The 22,264-nt window shown below is 42.6% G+C and overlaps 1 protein-coding gene across 1 annotated transcript in view; it reads left to right on the top strand.

The window, feature by feature from the left end:
• Positions 1–21,502, top strand: part of PIGG (phosphatidylinositol glycan anchor biosynthesis class G (EMM blood group)) — an 84,538-nt gene extending 63,036 nt beyond the window's left edge. Inside the window, exon 13 of the mRNA XM_082300915.1 lies at positions 20,794–21,502. Coding sequence (XP_082157041.1) covers positions 20,794–21,019 — 226 coding nt within the window. The 3' untranslated portion in view covers positions 21,020–21,502. The remainder of the gene's footprint in view (positions 1–20,793) is intronic.
• Positions 21,503–22,264: the final 762 nt, after the last annotated feature.

A 22,264-nucleotide genomic window follows, 5' to 3' on the forward strand; every position in this document is an offset into this window, starting at 1 on the left:
TGAGGTTGTCATGGTTACATTGTCTTCTTCCTCTTGTTCTTCTGGTTTTCATGTGACTTATGCTCAAGAGCACATAGCTGAGTTGTCAGTTCTCATTGCACCTGTAGAGCTGCAACTACCTAGAGTGCAGGTATGCAGTACCACTTTGCTGTGCAAAAGGATATAGTATTTGTCCTTTATTTTTGTTTGGAACCTCTGTGTTGTGAGACACTGTTTTTCTGCCATCCTGTATGGTTAGATTTCCAAATGTTTCTTACAAAGAGCAACATTTTAAAGTGTTCATTAAATGTTAATACATGCAGAGCGTACTGAATACATTAAGACAATCAGTATTAACAATGTTGGACATGGGTAACCTAGAGGAAATTTGTGTTCCAATGGTAAGCATGCAGAGTATCCTCAAAGAATAATGACAGTCCAGTCAGAAACTGTTAGCAGGACTCTAAAAAGACTTGAAAAGCTGAAAAGATAATAATGAAACATTGTTTTTTTGTCTGTAAATAAACTTACGGCAGTCCTTCCTATTGTTATTGAACTATGGCTACTGAAACTTAACAAAGGAAAGCTAACTTTCATCAAAATTGCAGGATAATAGGTGGTAATGCAGCGTGTTATTTTCAAAAACCACATCATTCCACAATAAACAGAATTTTAGTAAATTATTATGAAAGGGATTAGGTTTTTCTACACTGCCATGTAAGAAAATGTTGATTAGTCAGCCCAGCTGATAGTAGATGAAGGACTGTGAAGATTGGTGCTGCTGTAAAATGAAGTTTCATTTTCCTGTGTGCTTTCCCACTGTCTCTGACTCACTGTTCTTCATTATCTCTTGCTTGCTATCTCTCCTCTCATTCCTCTCTATCCCTTTCTTTACCTTGATTTCCTATCCCTCTCTTGTTATCCTCTTGCCACCACCACACCATCCCTTTCCAAACTTCCCTTCTCTCTTGGACACACTTTGTACCTGTTTCTCTTACTTTGTCTCACTTGCATGTGCATCACCTCTCTCCCTCTCACACTTGCATCAAGACAAGACTGTTCCATGTAGACTGAGAGACCAAGGTGGAAGGCACAGAATTACAAGAGTAAATATTTAGTTATGCATATGAGGTGCCCCAGTCAAACTGAGGCACCTGGATGTGGTTTAACACCTTTGTTCATGCTCCTTTCTCACTGTCCCAGTCTCTCTCTCAGTCTAGTGCTACACCTGTCTTGTGTCCACCCCCCTCAGTTGTTACTCCCTCTTGCTTTCCTACCCTGTCAGATGCTTGCCCTTCTTGTGCACTTTGCCTGTCTCTCCTGGCTGTGCTTTCATCACCCCTCGTGGTTGGGTTTCCCACCTTTTTAATGTGCAGACTTTTCCCACTTGCCACATGTGTGTGCTTCTTGCCTCTTGTGCATGAACTTGTGGTCCTTGCCATGCTCACCTCTCTCTTATGGGCTTCCCCACTCTTGTGTTCTCCTCCTCTGTGCACTCCTGTCACTCTCATGCTTCTGACCCCTTGCAAGCATGCGTCCCCCCATCTTGTGCATCTGCATGAGCTTTCCTCCCCGTGCTCTTCCTCACTCACACTTCATGGCTCCCTGACTCTCCATCGTGGCTTTTCTCCCTTTCTCTTGGTCACTTTCTCTACCTCCCATATATTCTTCTCACATATATGTTCTTCCTGCTTTATGTGCTTTTTCTACCTTCTCTCACATACCTTTCTCCCTCCCTCTCATCTGCTTCCCTCACCTTTATGCTCTTCCCCTGGCTGGCCCAGTTCTCTTCTCTTTTGTGTGTTCTCGTCTTGCAGCTCTCCCCTTATGTGCTTCCCAGTCTCATGCATGCAACTCTCCTTGCTCATGCACTTTCTCCCTTTTTCAGGCATGCAAATGCTCTCTCCCGCTCTCATTTCAATGTGCTTTGTTTTTCTCTTGCTTTCTTGTACATGTTCGGTCTCTTGTGTCTTTGTCTTGTGCATCCTTCTGTCTCTTGTTTTTCCTTTTTGTGTCTTCCTTTCCCTTCTGTGGCTTTTCTCCTTTCTTGCATGCTTTGCCATGTTTCACAGATTTCCAGCTCTCACATGCACTCAAATACTTTCAAATGCAAATTGCTTGCACTCTCCCTCTCTGTCCAATGGTAAATATTTTACTTGGGTCCTCCTCTCCCACCCTTCTTCTTTCACATGCCTTTTCTTCCTGTAGCACTTCCCTCCCTCATTCCCTTTGCCTCTTTGTCTTCTACCTTCTCCTCTATATGCTTTCCAGTCTCTTGACAGACATACTTTCTTGCATGCACTCCGCCTCTTCTGAGCTTGCAGTCTCTCACTTGTGCTTTCTCCTCCCCACTTGTTCTCTGTCCTTTCTATCTCTATAGTTCTTCTAAATCTGTAGAGCTTCCCCCAGCCATACGCTGCTTTCGGCTTGCGTTGAACCTGCTTTTCCTCCCTCTTAGATTTGCATTTATTCTCTCTTTGGGATTTCCTATTTGTCTTTCATCTTTCTTGAGTCCTTCCCAAAACAGAGTGGCTTCCTCTTCTCTCTCCCCTCTCTCATTTTCTCCACTTGTTCCTCTTCCTCTTCTCTGTTATTCCTTTCCCACATCTCCTCCCCCTCTCACTGTGAGGCTTCTTCTCTCTCTCTGCACCCGTATTTCCCTCTCTCTGATAGGCTTTGCCTTTTTCTCATGTGCTTTGCTTTGCCTGTTCCTCATCTGTATCTTCATCAGTGATCTACACAAGGGGATCAAGTCACCTTTAGTCAATTTGCAGATGACACCAAGTTGGGCAGGAGTGTTGATCTGTGGGAGGGCAGGAAGGCTCTGCAGAGCGATCTGGACAGGCTGGATTGATGGGCCAAGGCCAGTGGTATGAGACTCAATAAGGCCAAGTGCTGGGTCCTGCCCTTTGGTCACAACAGCCCCATGCAGTGCTATAGGCTGGGGGCAGAGTGGCTGGAAAGCTGCCCGATGGAAAAGGACCTGGGGGTGCCGGTTGGCAGCAGCTGAACATGAACCATCGAGTGCTCAGGTGGCCAAGAAGGCCAATGGCATCCTGACCTGTATCAGCACTAGAGCGGCCAGCAGGACCAGGGCAGGGATTGTCCCAGTGTACTTGACACTGGTGAGACTGCACTGTGAGTTCTATGTCCAGTTCTGAGCCCCGCAGTACAGGAAGGACATAGAGGTGCTGGAGCATGTCCTGAGAAGGGCAAGGGAGCTGGTGAAGGGTCTGGAGCACAAGTCCTATGAGGAGCAGCTGAGAGAATGGGATTACTTAGCCCAAAGGAAAGGAGGCTCTCTGCAATTACCAGAAAGGAAGTTGTAACAAGGTGGGGGTCAGTATCTACTCCCAAGTAGCAAGTCATAGGACAAAAGGAAGTGGCCTCAAGTTGTGCCAGGGGAAGTTTAGATTGGATATTAAGAAAAAGTTTCTTCACTGAAATGATTGTCAAGGATTGGAACAAGCTGCCCAGGGAAGTAGCTGAGTCACCACCCCTAGAGGTATTTAGATGTGCAGATGTGGCACTTTGGGACATGGTTTAGGGGTGGACTTGACAGTTCATGGTTGTACTCAAAGATCTTTTAAGAGTCTTTTCCGACCTAAGAGAGTTTATATGCTTTTTGCTTAAATGTTCCCTCTCATGCTTTCCCTGCTATCCTCCAATGCTTGCTTTCTCCTGCATGTTTTGCCTCTCCTGCCTTTCACCTGTGTATTGTGTTGGGCCTCTCTCACATACCTTTTTTTTCTTCTAATTCCAAACTTCCCTTTCTCATTCTGTCACTTTGTCCTTGTGCTTTGACCTTTGTGTCTTGTGTGTACTTCCCTCCACTTGTATTGTTCTTCTTGCACGCATTTTCCCTCCTTTTTACACTTCTCCCCTTACATACATTTCATTCCCTTCTGCGTGTTGTCATCTTTATGTGCATGTTGCTTCTCTCTCACACACTTTGTCTTCCATGTGGGCTTTACCTGTCACATGCTCTGCTGTTCCCTCATTTGAGCTTTCTTGTGTCATGCACTTTGCCTTTCTCTCTTTTTTTCTCTCTTTCTCTCTGCTGCTCTCTCCTCAGTGTTTTGTGCTCTTGCTTTACCTCTTGTGCATGTGAATTTTGTCTCGTGTGCATGCTTTGCCACTCTGTCTCCCTCAAATGCATTTTGCAGCTTTGTCCTCTGTGCTTTGCAGTCAATGTGTTGATTTAGGCGCTTTCCTCTACTAGTCTCTCTTGCTGTAGTGTCTAACATTCTTCTCTCTCATGCATTTTCATCTTCCAGTTTTTCCCTATTTGCACTTTGTCTCTCTCACTACAGCTTTCTGTCTCTCACTATCCCCCTTGTCTCACTTGCTGTCCCACTCTCTGCCTCACTGTACTTCTGCCTTCTGCTCGCTGTCCCTCCCTCTCAATCACACCTCCCAACCATTCCTCTCCTTCCTGAACTTTCCATCTCTCTCTGCATCTCTTTTTGCCTCCCTCTTCCCCATCAATCTATGTCTCTCTGGCCTCTTTTCCTTCTCTTCCTTCATTTCTTCTGCTCTGTCTTATCTTTCCCTCTCCCTGAGATGGGCTTTTCCTCTCATTTGTGTCCCTGCTCCGCAGCTTTTCTTGTCTTCCAGACATGTTTTGCCTCTCACTCACTTTGCTTCTCACATGATGTATTTTCCTGTGCTTGCCTTTTTACATTCTCCCTTGCTTTGCCTCTTTCACTTTCTCCGTTCCTCATGTGCTTTCTCACCTCTTTGACAGATTCTCGCATGCACTTTCCCTCTCTTTCATGCTTTCATTCCCTTGTGCTTTCCCTACACTGCTTGCTATTTCTTGCTCTCGGCATCCCACTGTCTTCTGCTCTCTATCCATCTGTCTATTGGTCTTTCCCTTTGTCTTAGATGAGTTTTTTCTCCCTCCCCTCCTCACAAATGGCCTCCCAGTCTCACTCTTATTTTTCTTCTCTTTGTGTAGCTTTTGCCTTTGTCTCTCTTGTCTTAGGCTTTCTCTGGACACCTCTCTGCCCTTCTGCTTGTCTCTCTCCCTCCCTGTTTTCTCTCTTAGCAGTGTGCTTTTTTCAGTCAGTTCCTTCTGACCTCTCAACCTTTGCCTCCCTCTTGGCCATGTCACCCCTTTCTCACAGAAACTCTGTCTCCTTCTTGTAGGTGTGCTTTCTCTCCCATTCTGATCAGCCTTCTCTTTCACAGACCCCTCCCCTCTCCTACAACTTTAAACACACCTGCTTTCTCTCACATATGTTACCTTTCACACATATGTTGTTTTTCTCTTGGTTTCCTTTTCTCTTACGTTCTTGTGAACATTCATGCTCTTGTATGTTTCTTCTCTATTTTTTCTGTGTTCCTCACTTTTCTTCCCTGTTGTCATCCCATGGACTTATCTTTCTTTTTCTCTCACTTTACCTATGTATTTTTGTCTCTTCTGTCTCCAAATTCCCCTTCTTTCTGAGATGTGCTTTCCTTCTCTCGAATAGGTTTTTCCTCTTTCTCTAATGTATTCCTTCTTTGGCTGTTTTCCTCTTTTACTTGCACTTTCATACTTGTGCTTTCTTGTTCTTGTGCTATTCCTTACTATCTGTTGCTGTCCCTCTCTCATGTTTCCCTTTTTTCTCTCTTTCCCTTTCATCTTCTCATTCCCTTTCCCCATCCCTTGCCCTTCCTACTCACTTTGTTTTGCCTGGTTTTCTGTCTTCAACTGCCTCGTTCCCCCACCTCCTTGTACCTCTCTCTCAAACTGTCTTTGCCTGTGACTCACGTGCTATTCCATCACTGAGAATTTTCTGCTTTCTTGTGCATGCTCTCACACTCATGCTTGTGGCTTCTTATTTGTCCTCTGTTCACTATTTCATTCTCAATTGCTCACTTCCCCCCTCTCTTGTTTACTCTCTCCTGAGCTTTCCATTTGTCTCAGACACATTTTCCCTCTCTTTTGGATGTGCTTTGCCATTCTATTGGACGTACTTTCCCACTCTCTGGTAAGCTTTCCCTCCTGCTTTTGCTTTTCTTCTCTGTCTGGCTTTCTTCATCTCCCTGAGGCACTCACACTCACTAGCACTCCCTCTAGCATGCTTATTTTCTCATGGGTTCTCACTTTCTCCCTGTCTTGCATATTTTCTCTCCTCTCTTCCATGCACACATTCCAGCTAGCTCACCTTTACTTGTGCTTCTGCTCCCTTTCATGTTTTCCCCTCCTGTTGTACCCCTCCGTGTCACACATTCCCTTTCTCATAGATGGCTCACTTCTCTCTCATGTTACATGCCTCTCTGAATGTTGCATCATTGTGGTGTGTGTTTGTGTGTCTCCATGCACTTTCCTTCTCTTGACCCCCTTCCCTTCGCTTGTCTTCTCCCTTGGACACACTCTTCCCCCCATTTTGTCTTTCCTGTTTTTTGCATTTTTCTTCCTTGTTCTGCTTCACTTTCCCTCTCCCTCTTTTGCTCTGCTGCTCAGTCTTTCATTTTTCTCATCCTTGCATACTTTTCCATCTCTGAAACGTCCTTTATTGTCCTCATTTATACTTTTAGTCTCCCTTTCTCATGTCTTGCCCTCTCTTTGGTCCGTTATCCCTCCCTCTACTACACAGCATGCCCCGCACTATCCGTGTGTCTCTTGGATGCATTGTCACTTTCTTGCACATACTTTTAACACTCTCTTATGCTTTCCTTTTGTGTCTCATGTGCTTTGATTCTCTTGTCTGTTTCTTTTTCTCGTTTCCTTCTCACTCTTTTGCTTTGTCTTTCTCTGCCTTGCATGCCCAGTCTCACTTTCCTCATGTTGCATGCTTTCTCCCTGTTACACAATTTTCCTATCTCCTGCTTTCAGTTTTCCTTTTGCTCATGCTTCCTGTACTTGGTGATTTTCCTTTGTGCTTCCGTTTCTTGCATGAGTCCTTGCTAACCCTTATATATAACCCTTATATCCATATATCTGTTTTGCTTCCCCCCTTCACCCACTCTCTTCCTTTCTCCCCCACACTCTTCTCTCTCTCCCAGCTTGATTTATTTTCCTTTTACTTTTATTTTTTCTTACTACCCCCCTCATTTGCTCTCTCTGTGTCTCTGGCTTACCTTTCAACTGTATAATCTTTCCCCTGGCTTATTTTTGCTCCCTTTCCCATACTTTCCCAAAGTTGTCTGCTTTCTTCTCTCTTAGCTTACCCTCTTTCAGGTGCTTTTTTTCTGTCATATGCACTTTGCATCTCTTTGTAGTTTCCCAGCCTTGCATGTGCTTCTTCTTTCTCTTGCCCTTGCTTATTCCTCTCTCTTCCTCTCCCTAACATGCTTTCTATTGCACAATCCCTTTCTCTCCTGCTAGTACCTTGCCTCTCATATTTTGCCTCTTGTGCTTCCCCACCTTCTTTCATGCTATCCCCCTCTCCCACAATCCTTCTTTCTCAACCCCCTTCTTTCTCTCACTTTCCCCCTTTCAATCTCTTGTTTCTTTTTCCTCCCCTCCCTTCCCTCTCACTCTATCCCTCCTTTGATATTCCCACTCTGTGTCTCTCTTTACCCTTTACTCCATCTCAGGCATTTTCCCTTTTGCATTCACTCTCTCACATGGTCTTCCTTCTTTACTTTCTTTGCCTCTCTCACACTGCTTCTGACATGTCCTTTGTCCCCTCTCTCAACATTCTTTGCTTTTCTTGAGTGCTGTTACTTTCTTTTGCACTTCCTTCTTCCCACTCTTACTTCTCTCTGTCATTCTTTCCTCCCCTTTGGGTGCTTTTCCATCTCAGACACATTTTTCTACTTTGATGAGTGCGCTTTCCCTCTTGCTCATGTTTACAGTCTCTTGCTTATACTTCCCCTACTCCTGTTGCTTGCATCTCTTCCCATTGCTTGCTACCCTTACTTCTCTCTAAGTATCCTTGTCTTTTCTCCTTGTTATCCCTTTCTTTTCATCTCTGTCATTTGCCCATTAGCCTCAGGCATGCTTTTCCTCTTCGATGTGCTTGTTTTCCCCTTTCCTCACAGATTTCTCTCTCAAGCATTCCCCGTCTTGGTCACCCCATCTGACATGATTCATCTCTTGTATGCACTTTGCCTGTTGTGCTCCTGCCTTGCCTCATTCAGATGCTTCCCTGCTCTTTTGGGTTTGCTTCGCCTCTCTCTCATGCAGTTGCATTCTCTGGCATACTTGCCCTCTCTCTGATGTGATTTCCTGCTTGCTCCTGCATTCCTGATGTGATTTCCCTCTCGCCTGTGCTTTCAGTCTCTTACATGTGCTTTTCTTCTTTCTCTCCTGCTTTGCATCTGTTGCCACGTTCTCTCTGGTTCCTTTTCCCCCCCAGTGCTCATCAGCACTCCTCCTTTCCCTCCACCTGTCTTCTCTCCCTTCATTGTCCTACATATATTACCTTTCTAACTGGCACACTTCACATGTCTCCTTCATCCCATCTGCATGTCTCTCTCATGAATCTCACCCCTCTGTCTTCTTTCTCAGAGACGCCTTACCTCACTCTTTCTAGTGTTTTCCCTCTCACTTTCACTCTGCCTCTCTCACTTGGCATTTTTCTTTTGCCTTTGCTGTCCTGTATAGTTACCCTTTCTCAGGTGCTTCCCTGTCTCAGTGTCTGTTGTTGTAATCTCTTCATCTCGCATCCCCCTCTCTCATGTACTTCATCCCTGTTTCACACACTTCTCTCTTTTGATTTCATTTTCCTCTTGCTTCCACTTTTACCTGTTCTTTTCCTCCCTTCACCTCCTGGTATTCCTGTTTGCTTTGCCTTTCTTGTTCTTTGCTTCTTTCCCTCTTCTGCACTTCTTTTTCCTCACAGTTTCCCTTTCACAGGCTTCCCACACCCTTTACTTCTCTCTGTTGTGCCCTTTACCCTTGTGTGGTGGACCTTGTGCCTGTCTGTCTCTCTCGCATCCTCCTCACTCTCATGTGTTTCCCCTCTCACATGAATTCTGCCTGTCATGCTTACAGTATCTCCAGTGCATGCTTTTCCTTGCTTGTTCTTATTCTCTGGCACTCCCCTCGCTCACGTGTATTACTGTTCTTCATTTCTGTGTCTTCCTCCCTCTCTTGGATGCTTTCTATCTCACAAAATTACCCTTCGTGTTTGCACTTCCAATGCCACTTGTGGTGTCTTGTCTAGTGTCATTATTCCCTCTCTCTTGCTCTCACTATCCCTCTATCTTGCTCCTTCTTTTTTTCTCTAGCTTTCTCTCTCTCGTCATTCCCTCTTTCTTATTGTCCTCAGTTCCCCCTTACCTCTCTCTTTCTTCAACTCCCACCCTCTCTGTCACTTGCCTCATCTTTCTTACACACTTTCCCAGCAGCACACGATTTGCTTCCCTTTCACCTGCCATGCCTCTCTCTGTCGTGTGCTTCCCCTGAACTTACTGTGGTTAACTGATGTCATGTTCTCCTCACCTCGCACTTTCTCACACCCTTTTCCCATCTTCATACTCCCTCTCACGCACATCTTCCTTCCTGTTGTCATTCAGTTTTATTGTCTGGCATGTGTTTTTTTTGTCTTGGGCATGCACTTCGTGCTCACTCTCTAATACATCGCTTCCCTTGCATGCTTTTTCTTTCCCCTGTGCTTTACTGTTTCCTTTTTTATCTCGTGTCAAATCATTTTCTCTCACTAGCCTTCTCTCTCATGCTTTCCCACCTTTCTCATATTTTTTCTCTTTCTTGGATTTCCTTCTTGTTTACGCTTCTAGTCTCTGGGTAATGCTTTCCCCCTCTAGCTTGCTACGTCCCTCTCCTATTGCTCTTTGTCCTTGTCCCACTTGCTGCCTTTCACACTTCCTCTAGCTTTACATCTCTCACAGTATGTTTCCCTCTGTGCTATATGCCCTTACTGCTGTCCTGGATGTTCATGTCCTCTCTTTTGAATGTGCATTTTCTCTCTCTTGGATGCACTTTGACTCCTTCTCTTGCTTGCTATCTCTCACTTCCATGCCTTCGCTCAACTGTGTGTCATCTTTCTCTTGCACACCCTTGCCCTCTCTGTTGTTTTGCTCTTCTGCTGCCCCGCTTTCTTGCATTGCTGTACAAGGCACACAGTTTTCTCTTCTGCTTGCACTTCCTCTCATACTCTCAATTTCCTGTCTTCCTTTCCTCCCTTTCTCTCATGCTGCCTCTTTTGATCTTTTATTATCTCTACTTGCTTCCTCTTCTCCCTTCTTTATTTCTTTCTCATCCTCCTGTTTTCCTTCCCTCTCTCACATGCTTTCCTGTTTTTCCCCATCTTTCCCACACTCTTCCCCCTACCATGCTCTCTCACTTTGCCAGCTTGTAGTTTTTTCCCTTGCATGCTTCATGTAACTCACTTGCACTTTACCCCCTGCACATGCTGTCACTCTTGGTTGTGCTTCCTGTGTGTCTCTCACTCAGTAGCACTCCTCTCACTGTCTGCTTGCTAGTTCCCTCTCTCTTGCATTCCTCTCCTCCACAATTTTATTCATCTTGATGCCCCCTCACTTTCCCTCCAAAACTCGCCGTAACACTCCCTCTCTTGCTTCCCTACTCTTGCCTCTCACGCACCTTGGCACTCACTGGCATACACAGGTTCTGTCACTCCCACATGCTCCTTCCCCGTCTGTCTGTCTTCGGGTCTTTCCCTCTCCCTTGCACTCCCTTCACCCCCCTCTGGACATCCTTTCCCTCCCACCCACTGTACCTTTGGCTCCCCCTATCAGACATCTCTCACACTCTTACCCTCTTTTACTTTTTCACACACTTCCCTCTATCTCTTGCTTGTGTTCTCGCACTTGCCTCACAGGGCTTCCCCTTCTACCATGCTTTCCTTGGCTCCTACTCTTCTGCATATGCTCTTCCTTATCACTACTGCGCTCATAACTTTTTTTTTTCCTTTTCTTGTGGGTTCTCTCACACATTTTGTTTCTCTTTTATGCTTCATTGTCGTTAATGCTTTCCCTTTACCACGTTTAGTTTCGGTTGAACAATATCCCAATCTCTCTTGCTTGTACTTTTCTAAGTTCATGCCCACTGCCCCTTTCTTCCCCATGCTTTCACTTGCTCTTTCACTTCCCCACTTCTCCTCTTTCCTCGTGCCTTCTGTCCCTCTTTTACACATTCCATCCCTGTTTATTTTTTATGCTTTCCTTTTAGTTAATGCTTTCAGTTCCTAGAATATTCCCTCTCTCATGCCTTTACTTTGTTGCAGGTACTTTTCCTTTTGTCTACTGCAATTTTCCTTCCATGCCCTTGTACACTTTTCTCCCTTGTTTATACTTCCACTCCCTCTTTGCCTCATACTCTGTTGTTGGTTTCCTCATCTCTCAAGTTTCCACTCCCTTGCATCCATGCCTTTCTTCTCTCTCTATAGCACGTCCCCCTTCTTCTGCATGTATTTTTCCTCTTTGGTACACTTTCTCCACCTCACAGCCTTCTGCTTTCTCTCTATTGATTATTTTTATCCTCTCGCTTTTACTTTCCCTCTCTTGGGCATAGTTTCCCTCCCTTATGCAGCTGTTTTCCTTCCTCCCTGTGCTGACTTGGTAACTTTCCCTCTCACTTGTGTACTTTCCTGTTCTGTCACATGCTTGTGATTTTCCACATGTGTATTCCTAATAAAAATATCTTGTTTTTTCTATACATAAATTCCCTCTCATTTTTTCATCCATTTCCCCCTGCCTTTCCCCTCTGACACCATTTCATTCTTTCTGTTGCACCTTTCCTCTCTCTTGTGCACACTCTCATTTTCTCTCTTGCTTCCCCATATGCACACACCCACAGACACATTCAGTATGCTGGTATGCTTTCCCTCTTTTTCCCTGATGTTTTTCATCTTCCCTCATACTTTTCATACTTCTCTCATGTGCCTTCCCTTCCTCGGTTTCTTGCTCTATCGTGCACATTCCCTCTCTGATAGGCTCTTTCACTTTCTCATACACACTTCACCTTGTTTGCTCAAGCCTCGCTTGTCTCTCTTGTGGATATTTATCACTTTTGCGTTCTCTTGGTGTCTCTCATTCAACATATGTTCCCCTCTTGTGACTATTTCCCCTCTCACATAGTTTCCTTCTTGATTCAATATCTGTCTGATCCTATTTCAGTCCCTGTTGCATGCTTTCTCTACTTTCCTGTAATGAGAGGTTTCCTGTCCTCTCTTATGTGCTTTACCTCTGTCCTGTGCATCTCTTCCTCTCTCAGACCCTCTTGACACTTTCCAATAATTTATTGATTTCTCTTTTCCGCTTTCTCTCTTCTAACCACTTTTCTGTCATGCAGGATTCCTTTAAGGTGTGAGCTTTTCCTTCCTCCCTGGCACACAATACATGTCCTCTCTCCTGCACCATTGCTTGCTCATTGATGTGCTTTCCTGCACTTTCTTCTTATGATTTCTTTCTCTAAGGCACATTTATCCTTTCTCTGTCACATGCCTTATTACAATTGCTGTCTCATCATGCTTTCCCTATTTCTTTTGCCTGTTTCCTTGCTCTGTCTGCACCTTCCCCTGTACTTCACATGTGTTACATGGCAGATGTCTCACTTTTTGTCTGCCTTCCACTTTCTTTTGTTAACAGTCTCACTTTCCCTTCTTAATGCTTTCTCTGTGTCAGAGTTTCCTTGTATCTCATGTTTACCTCTTGTACTTTCTGTTTTGCTTTGTTCCCCCCCTTATGCATGCTCTCTCTAACTCTCTTGTGTCTGCTTTTTAGTTTCTTACAGATTTTGTGTAATTCTGCTCTCTTGTGTGTTCTTTTCATTAATTTTGAGCACTTTCTTGCACATACACATGCTGTCCCTTTCTCTTACATGCACTTTTCCTCTTTTTCTTTCTTGTGCTCCCTCTCTGTTGTGCCTCTTTCTTCTTTTTGTCAAGCTCTTTGCCTCTTCTTGCATGTGAGGGCTTTCCTCTCTCCTGTGCACATCCTCTTTTGCTTCTATTTCTTGCTGTTCTGGGCATTTTTATGTCTCCCTCATGCAACTTTCCTTCTTTACCTCATGTCATGCTTGCTGTCTTACCTGCTACCTCTTTTCTGTGTCCTTGACTCTTGTTTCCCCCCTGTCAGTCTCTGCCTATGCTTGCCCTTTCCCTCTTACTCTCCTTTCCACCTTGCTTGCTCTCTTACCTTTGCTTTTCTTCCCATCTGCCTGATTGACTTTATTCCCTTCTCACTCTTTTCTGTCTGATCTTTTTTCTCTCCCAATTCCACTCTGGCTTTCTTTGCCCTGCTTCTATTTATGTTTCTTTGGATCTCAGTCAGTCTGTCTATCCCACATGCTCCTTTCCAAGTCTCTGAAATTCTCATTCTCACTTTCCTTCTTTCCTTTGCATGTCTTGTTGTCTTTGCTCGCTCCTTCTGCCATTTCTGTTCCACTACACCTTTGTATCTTCCTCTTTAGTGCCTTCTTTTTCAATCCTGTTTTCTCTCCTCCTTTCCCCTCAGTCCCCTCATTGCTCTCACACTCCCTCTACTCACTGTCATGTCACCCACAGCCATCCATTCTTTTCCTTACCTCGCTCTCTTCCTATCTGTCCCTCTCTCCCTTTTTTCTGCACTCCCTTCTTTCTCCACCTCACCTCCATGTCATCTCCCTCTCATGCCAGCCTTTGCTCATCTAACTTCCCCTCTCTCTCTCCAATGCTCTTCCCCACCCTCTCACTTGCCCAGTTTCTCCACTTTCCTTATCTTACTTCCATTGCATGTGTAGTTTCCTTCATGCACATTCTTTCCACCTTTGTATTAGCCTCTTTTCCATTCTTTTCCTTCCTTCCGTCCGTCTGTCCGTCCCCATACTCAAAGTGCAAATTAACATCTGCAATCTTCTGAAAGTTGTATCCTGTCTGCTTTACGTTTTCTGTCTCAGAGCCAGGATTACAATTACAGTATCACCAAAACTATGGCATAAAAAATCCTGTGCTGATTTTTCTGTCCTCTCAGCTAGAGTCCAGGGAGGAAGAGGGTCTGCAGCTACTAAATCAAGGTATCTTCATCAAAAATCAGATTGTCTTGCGATTAATTACTTCCCGAGATGAAACCATTTTTGTTTACTGTTCCTTTTATGCGTAATGGTGTTAGCATCATCTCATCCTTTGCACAGATCTTAGGGTATGGGTTTACAGGTCATGCTGTAATCCATTTTGTCTTCAGGAGAAAGTACGTGGGGCTCTCCAGTCTTTATCCTAATTGAGTATTGTTCTTAAAAGTAATTTGCACAAAGCTGAATTACTAAGAAGTCCAACACTCCTATAAACGTACCAAAGTAAAAAGTGTGTATGATGCTATGCTTGGGCTTAGTAAGAGTATTCCTGTGTAATCCTGGAAGATATCTCATTGCACCACAAGAAATAGAGTCTCTGAAGATGAATGTGCTGTGCATTGTGCTAGAAAAAGCTGTGAAGAAAGTTGGGAGCAATATTCTGATACAATGCATGAAGTATACACAGTGCACTGAAGAAATTACCTCCTTTCTCTTCAGTACTTTGTGTATTCCTTCCTCTTTATTCTGACACAGATTGGAGCATAGTACCAACTTTGTTTCCCCTCTTAAATTAGCAAGAGTTGCATGATGATGTTGGACTCTGAGTGGTTTATGCTGCTGCTCAAGCAGAAGCAGAGTTATTCAGAAGAACACTTCTGGAAGGAGAGGGTCATATTTGTAGGCTTTTGCTTACATACTTCTTTATTGTAGCAATGTTTCTAGATGTAACCTGTACTTTTGCTGGTATTGGCCTAGTCCTAGTATTATTACAGTTTTTTCCTTTTTCACCATTAGTTTTCTTTCTCCTCTGCTCTATGGCCAACATAACTGACTGCTTGGTTCTGGTAGCTGTGGATAGGACTGTACATGAGATACTGTCCTTCTGCATTTATCTAGGATTTTTCTATCTTTTCTCACACCTTTTCTTGAAGTTAACAAATTCTTCTTGAATGTATGTGTTACTGGGATGGCAGGAGTAATTTGAGGAGAGAGCTGTTATTTTATTTAAGTCGCAAGTTTAAAAATAGTTACTGTAGTGGAAAAATACAAGAAAGAATTGACTCTGCCCTCAGTGCAGAAAAGTGAGCATTGCTTCACAGAACCAAAGAAGGCACCCCAGGTTGGAGATGCCCTTAAAAGAGCATCTGGTTCAACCTTTTCTGGGAGCAGGAGCCTCCATGAGATCATCTAGCATGCTGTCCAGTCTTTTCTTGAAAATCTGCAGTGATGAGGACTCTACCGCATCCCTGGCAAGATTGTCTCAGTGATTGATTGTTCTCACTCTAGAACATGTCTTTCTTACACTGAAACCTCTCCCAGTGCAACTTTACCCATTGCCCTGTGTTTTTTCCATGTACTACCTGGTGAGGAGAGCACCTCCATCCTTTGTAGCCATCTTTAAGTACTTAAGTACTGGAATGCTGTGATGAAGTCTCTCTGAGCCTTCTCCATGAAGAAGAGACTTAACTCCTACAGTCTTACCAGAGCTCTTTCATCCTCTCCAGTCCTTCTTGAGAGCCTCTCCAGCCTGTCCATGTCTTTTTGGAAGGGTGGGGACCAGAACTGAACATAGTACTACAGGCATGGCCCAACAAGCACTCTGTTGAGTGGAATAATCACATCTCTCCCTGCTAGTCATGCCCCTGAGGATGCAGCCCAGGACATGATACCTGTTGCTGCAGCAGTGCTCTGCTGACTCATGTTTAGCTTGTTGTCCCCCAGTACCCCCAGGTCCCTTTCGACAACACTGTTCCCCAGCCACATGCATCCTAGGCCTCCTACTGGGCCCTTTGGACATTGTGACCAGGTGCAAGACTTTGCATTTGTCTTTGTTAAGCTTCATACGGGTCTCGGTAGCCTGACCAGATCTCACTGTAAGACAGCTTCTGATGTCTCTACCTTGATGCCCAGTTTAGTGTCAACAGCACATCAATGGAGGTGCTTTCAGTCCTACCACCTAGATAATTTATGGAAATGTTGAGCAGTTTGGGGTTCAGTAACATTCACTGTGGGACCCTACACCTGTGACTGGGTGCCACAATGAGTAAAAAGCACAGATCACCACCCTTTGTGGCCTTGTTGGCCAGTTTCCTACCCATACTTTAAAAATTGTGCTTCATCTTTCTAGAAATGCCTTGTTATACTGGTATATTTTAACCTGTTAAGTCTGAATTTAATTGAATAACGTGGACACTAACAGTCTGTGTTAAATTTCTTCAGATCCCATCTGTCAGTAACAATTGTGTGATGCAATTTTTCTTTACCTTTTTAGCTATGATCATGAAGAATAACTGTTTGTTTACAAAGATGGGCAGGAAAGCCTGCAGATGCACCTTAACAGAAAATCAAGCTATAAATTTCCTTGTTATTCCTTGCATGTATGACACCAGTGTAAAATGCTTTGGGTTTTTTTCCTACTGGAAGACTTCCAAAGTGTTAAGTGAATTTTGGAAGAGTACAAAAAATTGCCCAGTGCTGGGCTTTGAAGTACTTAAGATTTGTGTTTTTCATGTTAGGATGGCTTTTTTAGCTTATTTTGCTGACATGAAGCCCACAGTGCAACTGATTATGCCAGCAGTGAGAACAGGAAAAAACATTGATACAATTCTATTTTTCCTACTCTTGGTGCTGAAATGAAGAGAATTAAAGTTGCAAGTCCTAATAGCTTTTTACAGCTAAATCTTTGTGAGAACCTGCTGAACCCTTCCTGCAGTCCACATGGGCTACAGTCCCCAATAACTTAACTGCCACAGACATGACCTTGCTTGGGTAGTTGTACCTTCTCTGCCTTTCTTACTGGGAGAGAGAATGCAGAGGGCAGAGAAAAATCAGTCATCCCCAAGTTCCATCATTTCCATGGTAACAGAATATACTTTACAGCCCTTTTATCTTGCTGGCAACCACCATTTTTGGCATCTATCCATTGATAGGGTGTGGTGACAAAAATTGTGACTTCATAGCATTAAAAATGTTGTTCTGATTGGTAATCTCTACCAGAGTTGATTATGTAAATTTCCAGAGGACTGTTGATTCCCTTGAAACTGCTAAAAATACAGTGTTTTTCCATGACAATCCAGGATTGCATTCTATAATCTAAAATAGTATTGTAGAATTATACTAGGTGAGAGTGGGACATGTGGGAGAGACATAGCAAATTTATTGTTGCTGCTGAACTGATTGATATTTGCTTAGATGAGAGAAATTTCTTACACATTGCAGATACTCTTAAGATGTTGGAAACATTTGGTGTGCTACAGAGTTTGTTTCTGAGTGCAACCCTTCATAAGTATATACAGGGCAGATGACCAAAAAGCCAAGTATTTTTCAGAGGGCACTAAACAGGGAGATCTTTGAAACTGCAGAATGCCTAGAAAAAAAAGTGATGCTTAATACTGTAGAAAATGTTAATACAGTAAAAATTGCCTTCAATTAGGCAAATTCAGTATCTCCAGTAGGAGATAACTTCGGCAGTGATATTCATCTAGAAAAGGGGGGATGGAAGGGCAAAAATGCTGGAGGGTAACTTGCATTGAAAGGGTTCAGCACTTTTCATACTGAAACCCTCCAGACATGACCCTCCTCCTCCAACCTAGGAAAGTGACAATACTGGGGTATTCCTCCCTCATATACTTGCATATTTCTAAACTGTTTATTTGATATGGTGTGTTGGAAGAAGGGTTGGAACACTGTAAACTAGTGTATTTTAAAATCCGTGTGGATGCGCTTGTAGGGCTGTCTGTGGAGATTTTTTCCTTGATTTTTAAGCTACAAAACTTGTTGCCATCAGCTGCCAAGTATCCTATATAACTAGGAGACATGTTTTCACAAGAAAAGAGTTTTCTTTCTTTCTTTCTTTCTTTCTGCATCATAATTTTTCATTTTGCAAGCCTTGTATTTACTCATTTTAGCGGCACCTTAGAGATGGATTGAGAGGTGAAAGATTTGTTGACAAAACATCGACATTTAGGGTTTAGGATATCCAAAGAAGCAGCAAACCTATTAATGTAACAGTTTCTGGGCCATAGTTTTGTACATATTAAATATCTTCCATTAAAAGAGGCAGTTTTTGTTTAAAGCCAGTATGTTCTCTAGGCCGTGCTTAATGTTTGCATTCTAATTACATCATGTTTAATGATTTGTGTCTGTAGTGTTCTTTGCTTCAGAAGTCTCCAAAGACATTGTTTTTTCCTGTATCTCACATGAAGTTTGGATATGCTTTGTCAGCTGTAACACATATGGATTTCTCTTTCAAGTCCCCATAAAGCTAACTTCCTAAATGAGCTGAATGTTAGAGGCTGAATATTCCTTTTTGTTACTCGTGCATTGTGCAGAGGCCTTAGTAGTGGGCTGGTGTTGTCAGAACATGGAGGTAGTGTGCACAGTTTATATCTCTCTATGCTCTTCTCCTTTAAATAATGAAAGGTATTAATTGCTGAAGAGACAGTTCAGTATGGACTAGTTACATGTTGATACTTTAGATGTATCCTGTAGTCTTCCATTATTTTAATTGAAACAGCACTGAGAATTTGCAAGGTTATTCATTACTGGCTGATCCAGATCATAAATGTTAGGATTCATGAGTGGCATCCCACATCCAGCCTTCTCTGTTCTCCTGATGAATTCATTTGGAATAACTCGGATTGTCATGGTCATGTTATCGGTAGCTGCCTGATCCCTGGCTGCTGCCTGCCTTGTGGCCTGGAGATGCTGTGGTTACTGTGTCTGTGGGATGAGGAGAAGGAGCACACAAAGGCATAATTCTTAGCTGTTCAAATTTTGTCCCTGGACGAAGCAAGAGGAAAGAATGATGATGTGCTTGAAGAGTTAAGTTGTTGCTTTAGGATCAGAATGGCCAAATAGGTCTAACTGCTTGTGCTCAGTCATTCCAGTGATCTGTCTGCAGCAATGCATGTGTGAACGCTTTCACCAGCTCTGAAATAAACCCAATTATTCTGCTGTTGAATCCCACTAACAGTTTAACTTTGTGGATACAGTGTGCTTTTGTTGCCTTCTCTAAATTGCACCACTGCATTATACTGTGAAACTGCCCAAGTTTTCCCTCTGAAGGGTAGGTGTGATGTTATCTTGAGAGCTGAGGTGAGTACTGAGAGCTTTTGTAAGTAAAGGTACCTTATAAGTAAAAACAGTTAGCTATTTTTATGATACCAGAATACAGAAGGAATTGTATCATTGACCTGGGGATTCATCTATATGGTCTATCAAGTGCATTTTTTAACGCTAGAAAATGGTTTAAAAAATGCCTGTTTGTCTGATGGAAAAGCCATTTCCTCTCTTTATTCAGTGGTCATCTGACTATTACAAATACTATTTTTACTACAAATACTATTTTTACTCATTACCAGCATGAAAACAGCTAAGACTGAGTGAACTGCACTTTGTTTAATCCTTGCCAACAGACTCAGTTATTAAACATAAAGCTGGTTATTTATACAAGTTCACTGACGATTAAGATAGTTATGCAGAAGCAGGAAGCAGTCTAGTTCAGTCCCATGTCTCAGTTTCCTTGGCTAAGCAGCAAGGGAGATAGTTTTCTGTGAACTGAATGTATGTTTTTCAGTCATTCATGCCTGCTGTTCTTGATTTTATAACTCTGCTTTCATGACCTGTTCTTCCTTCTACTGAAAGCCTTGGTAATTTAAATCTTGACTTTGCTGGAAAATAGGGCTGTATCCCAGTTATTTTTATTCAAAGAGTAAGAAGTTTAGTGGTTTATGTAAAATACTGCATTCTGTAGCTTACTTAGTCATAAGTGACTAATTAACATCTTGCAGAAGTGCTAGCCATGTTAAATTTTTATTACTTGGAACAAGATTAGTATTAAAAACTGGGAGGAGCAGAACAGATTCTCAGATCAGGATTTCACTGTAAAACATTTCCACTCTTTGCCAGTGTGTTCTTTTGGGAACTGATGATGTAAAATATTTTGATGGGAGAGGAAAATGTTCTGCTTATTATTCCAGTGAAACAGTTTTTTCCTTCCTTTTGTTTGAAGGGGTAAACATCTGAATTTGGTGTAAATTAGTCTCTGCACATGAATTTTGGGGAAATTGAACAGGTGCCAACCCAGCATCATGGCTTCAGGTTGGTGCCTCAGGAGAGGGAGGACAATCAAAGTGCAGAAAACCTTTTCACTTCCAGTTTCACCTGATTCTTGTCACCCACCAAAATAAAACAGTGTGGCAAATTTGGACCATGTAGGTTACATATGGGGCTGACATTTCTTGGGATGCAGTGGACCCAGCTAAGCTAAGTGGCTGTGACAGGAATGCAGTGTATCACTCCTGTGAGCCTGAGAATATGGTATTCTTTGGAGAATATCATGTTAGTTAGCTTTGCAAAGTTTTCCAATAGCACCATTTCTATGTTGTTTTGTACAGTGTTGGTGGCTATGGACAGCAGTGTACTCTGACAAATTTTATGCTCTTTACAAGGGGGTTGCAGACTCCTTCCGATTATCTGTTGAATGGGCTAGGAAGCTTTGTGAAGAGTATTGAAGTCCTCTCTTCCTCTTACCATTCAGGTTCTCTGGAAAGGCATTGTAAGGCCAACAGGAGACAAAGCTGTCTAGAAACTGCTTAATAGAGACTTTGACAATTAGAATAAAATATATTAAAGCACAGAACAATTGAAGTGTGAGGTGAACTACTGGGGGCACCTTTATTGCAATGACAGTTGCTATGCTTACACCGACATACACATTCTAGGATATATAGAGGTGACAAGAACAAACTTACTTAGTTCATTGTTACATTAACATTCAGTTTTCTAACACAAAGTGGAGATCTCTGAATACTCCTTGTGAAATAATGCTAAAGAGTGGGGGAACTCCAATGTCTTGTCTGAGTTTGCCTGAGAATGAACTCCTCTGTTTTTGTTACCAGGAATCCTGCAGCAGTGGGTCATGGCTGTTTCTGCTACGCCCTAATGCGTTCAATTCCAGTTGCCATCTACATTGTTTTGGTAACAGGTCTGCGCTACCACCTGTTCATATGGAGCGTCTTCTCGCCAAAGCTGCTGTATGAGGGAGTGCATGTGTTCATCACAGCTGCTGTCTGCCTGTTCTTCACAGCAATGGATCAGAACCACTCCTACAGAGTGCAAGACTGACAATAAGTGTGTGGTATGTGGTTCTGCATTGCAATGTCCAGTGTGCCACTGAAATGGAAGAAGGAAAATACCAGCTTTAAATTGTTGTGCAGATTTTGAAGAGTAAATTGTTAAAAGGGTTGTTTATTTTAATCAAGATCAGGATTTGAAAGGTCTGTCCTGTGTTAAAACTGAGTTTGCTAAAGTGTTGAATTGAAATAAACTGTTTTTTCATTGATACCTTTTGTTCTGCAGCTGGCATTATAGCACTCTCCAAATAACAGAATGGTGATATTACATGTTTTGAATTTAAAAATATACATCTTAATTTAAATACAGACCAGTGCCTCATGGGCACAGAAAAAATCTTTTGTGCATACATTTTTTTTACCTTCTTAGACTACAGAATCCTAAAAATGTACAGGATTTCTCGGTGCTGTTCGCAAGGTCCTGAAGCTGTTAGCCTCAGGGGGTTTTTGTGTTTGTTTTCTTTCTAATGGATGCATTGAAATTATTATTAAATTATTATTGTACACACGTCTCAGGTAAAAGATTTTGTTTGTTTTGCATAGGCAGCAAGCATTTCTATTTAAAAGCAGCATTTTCTTTGTAAGACGAGTGCAGTCATTATGTGTAATGGATTTCGATCTGCACTTCAGACACTGAATAAGAAACACTTATTGTCTAACAGAGTAATGAATCTTCTATGAAGTCCATTCACTGCTAAAATGTTGTTTCTTCTTATCAATGTATAAATGATAAATCAGGTCGGTGGCAGCCACACTGAACATTTGATCATGTTTTCCACACATGGGTAGAGGGTTGTGAGCAGTGAAGAGGAAAACAGTTTAATGGACTAAGTTACCAGCAGAATAAAAGGTGTAAAAGGTGTGTTTGCAGTTTGCATCACCATCGCCCTAGTGACCTGTCTAGCCATCTCACTTGAATGCTGTAATTAAGTTCTAACAATGTTGTTTTCCTTGCTTCTGTCAAGAAGATACATGTTAATGACTATACTATCAGTATTCATGTGGGGTTTTTTTGCCTGATAGTTTTGTCCATGTTAGTAGCTAATATGAGTTAGTCTAAATGTGTTCAAGGTATATCAGAAGAGAAGCATACAGAGAACTTTTAAATTTTGTTATAAATATGAAAAAAGAAAGCTTTCAAGACCTATATAGCTGGCAGAACAGTTGTTAAATTTACTGATGCACTTTTTGTTTCATGTTTCAGACAATGCAAATCTCAAAATGTAGTCCTTTAGTT

The sequence above is a fragment of the Coloeus monedula genome, assembly GCF_965178545.1.
Source record: "Coloeus monedula genome assembly, chromosome: Z".
Classification (NCBI taxonomy): Eukaryota; Metazoa; Chordata; class Aves; order Passeriformes; family Corvidae; genus Coloeus; species Coloeus monedula.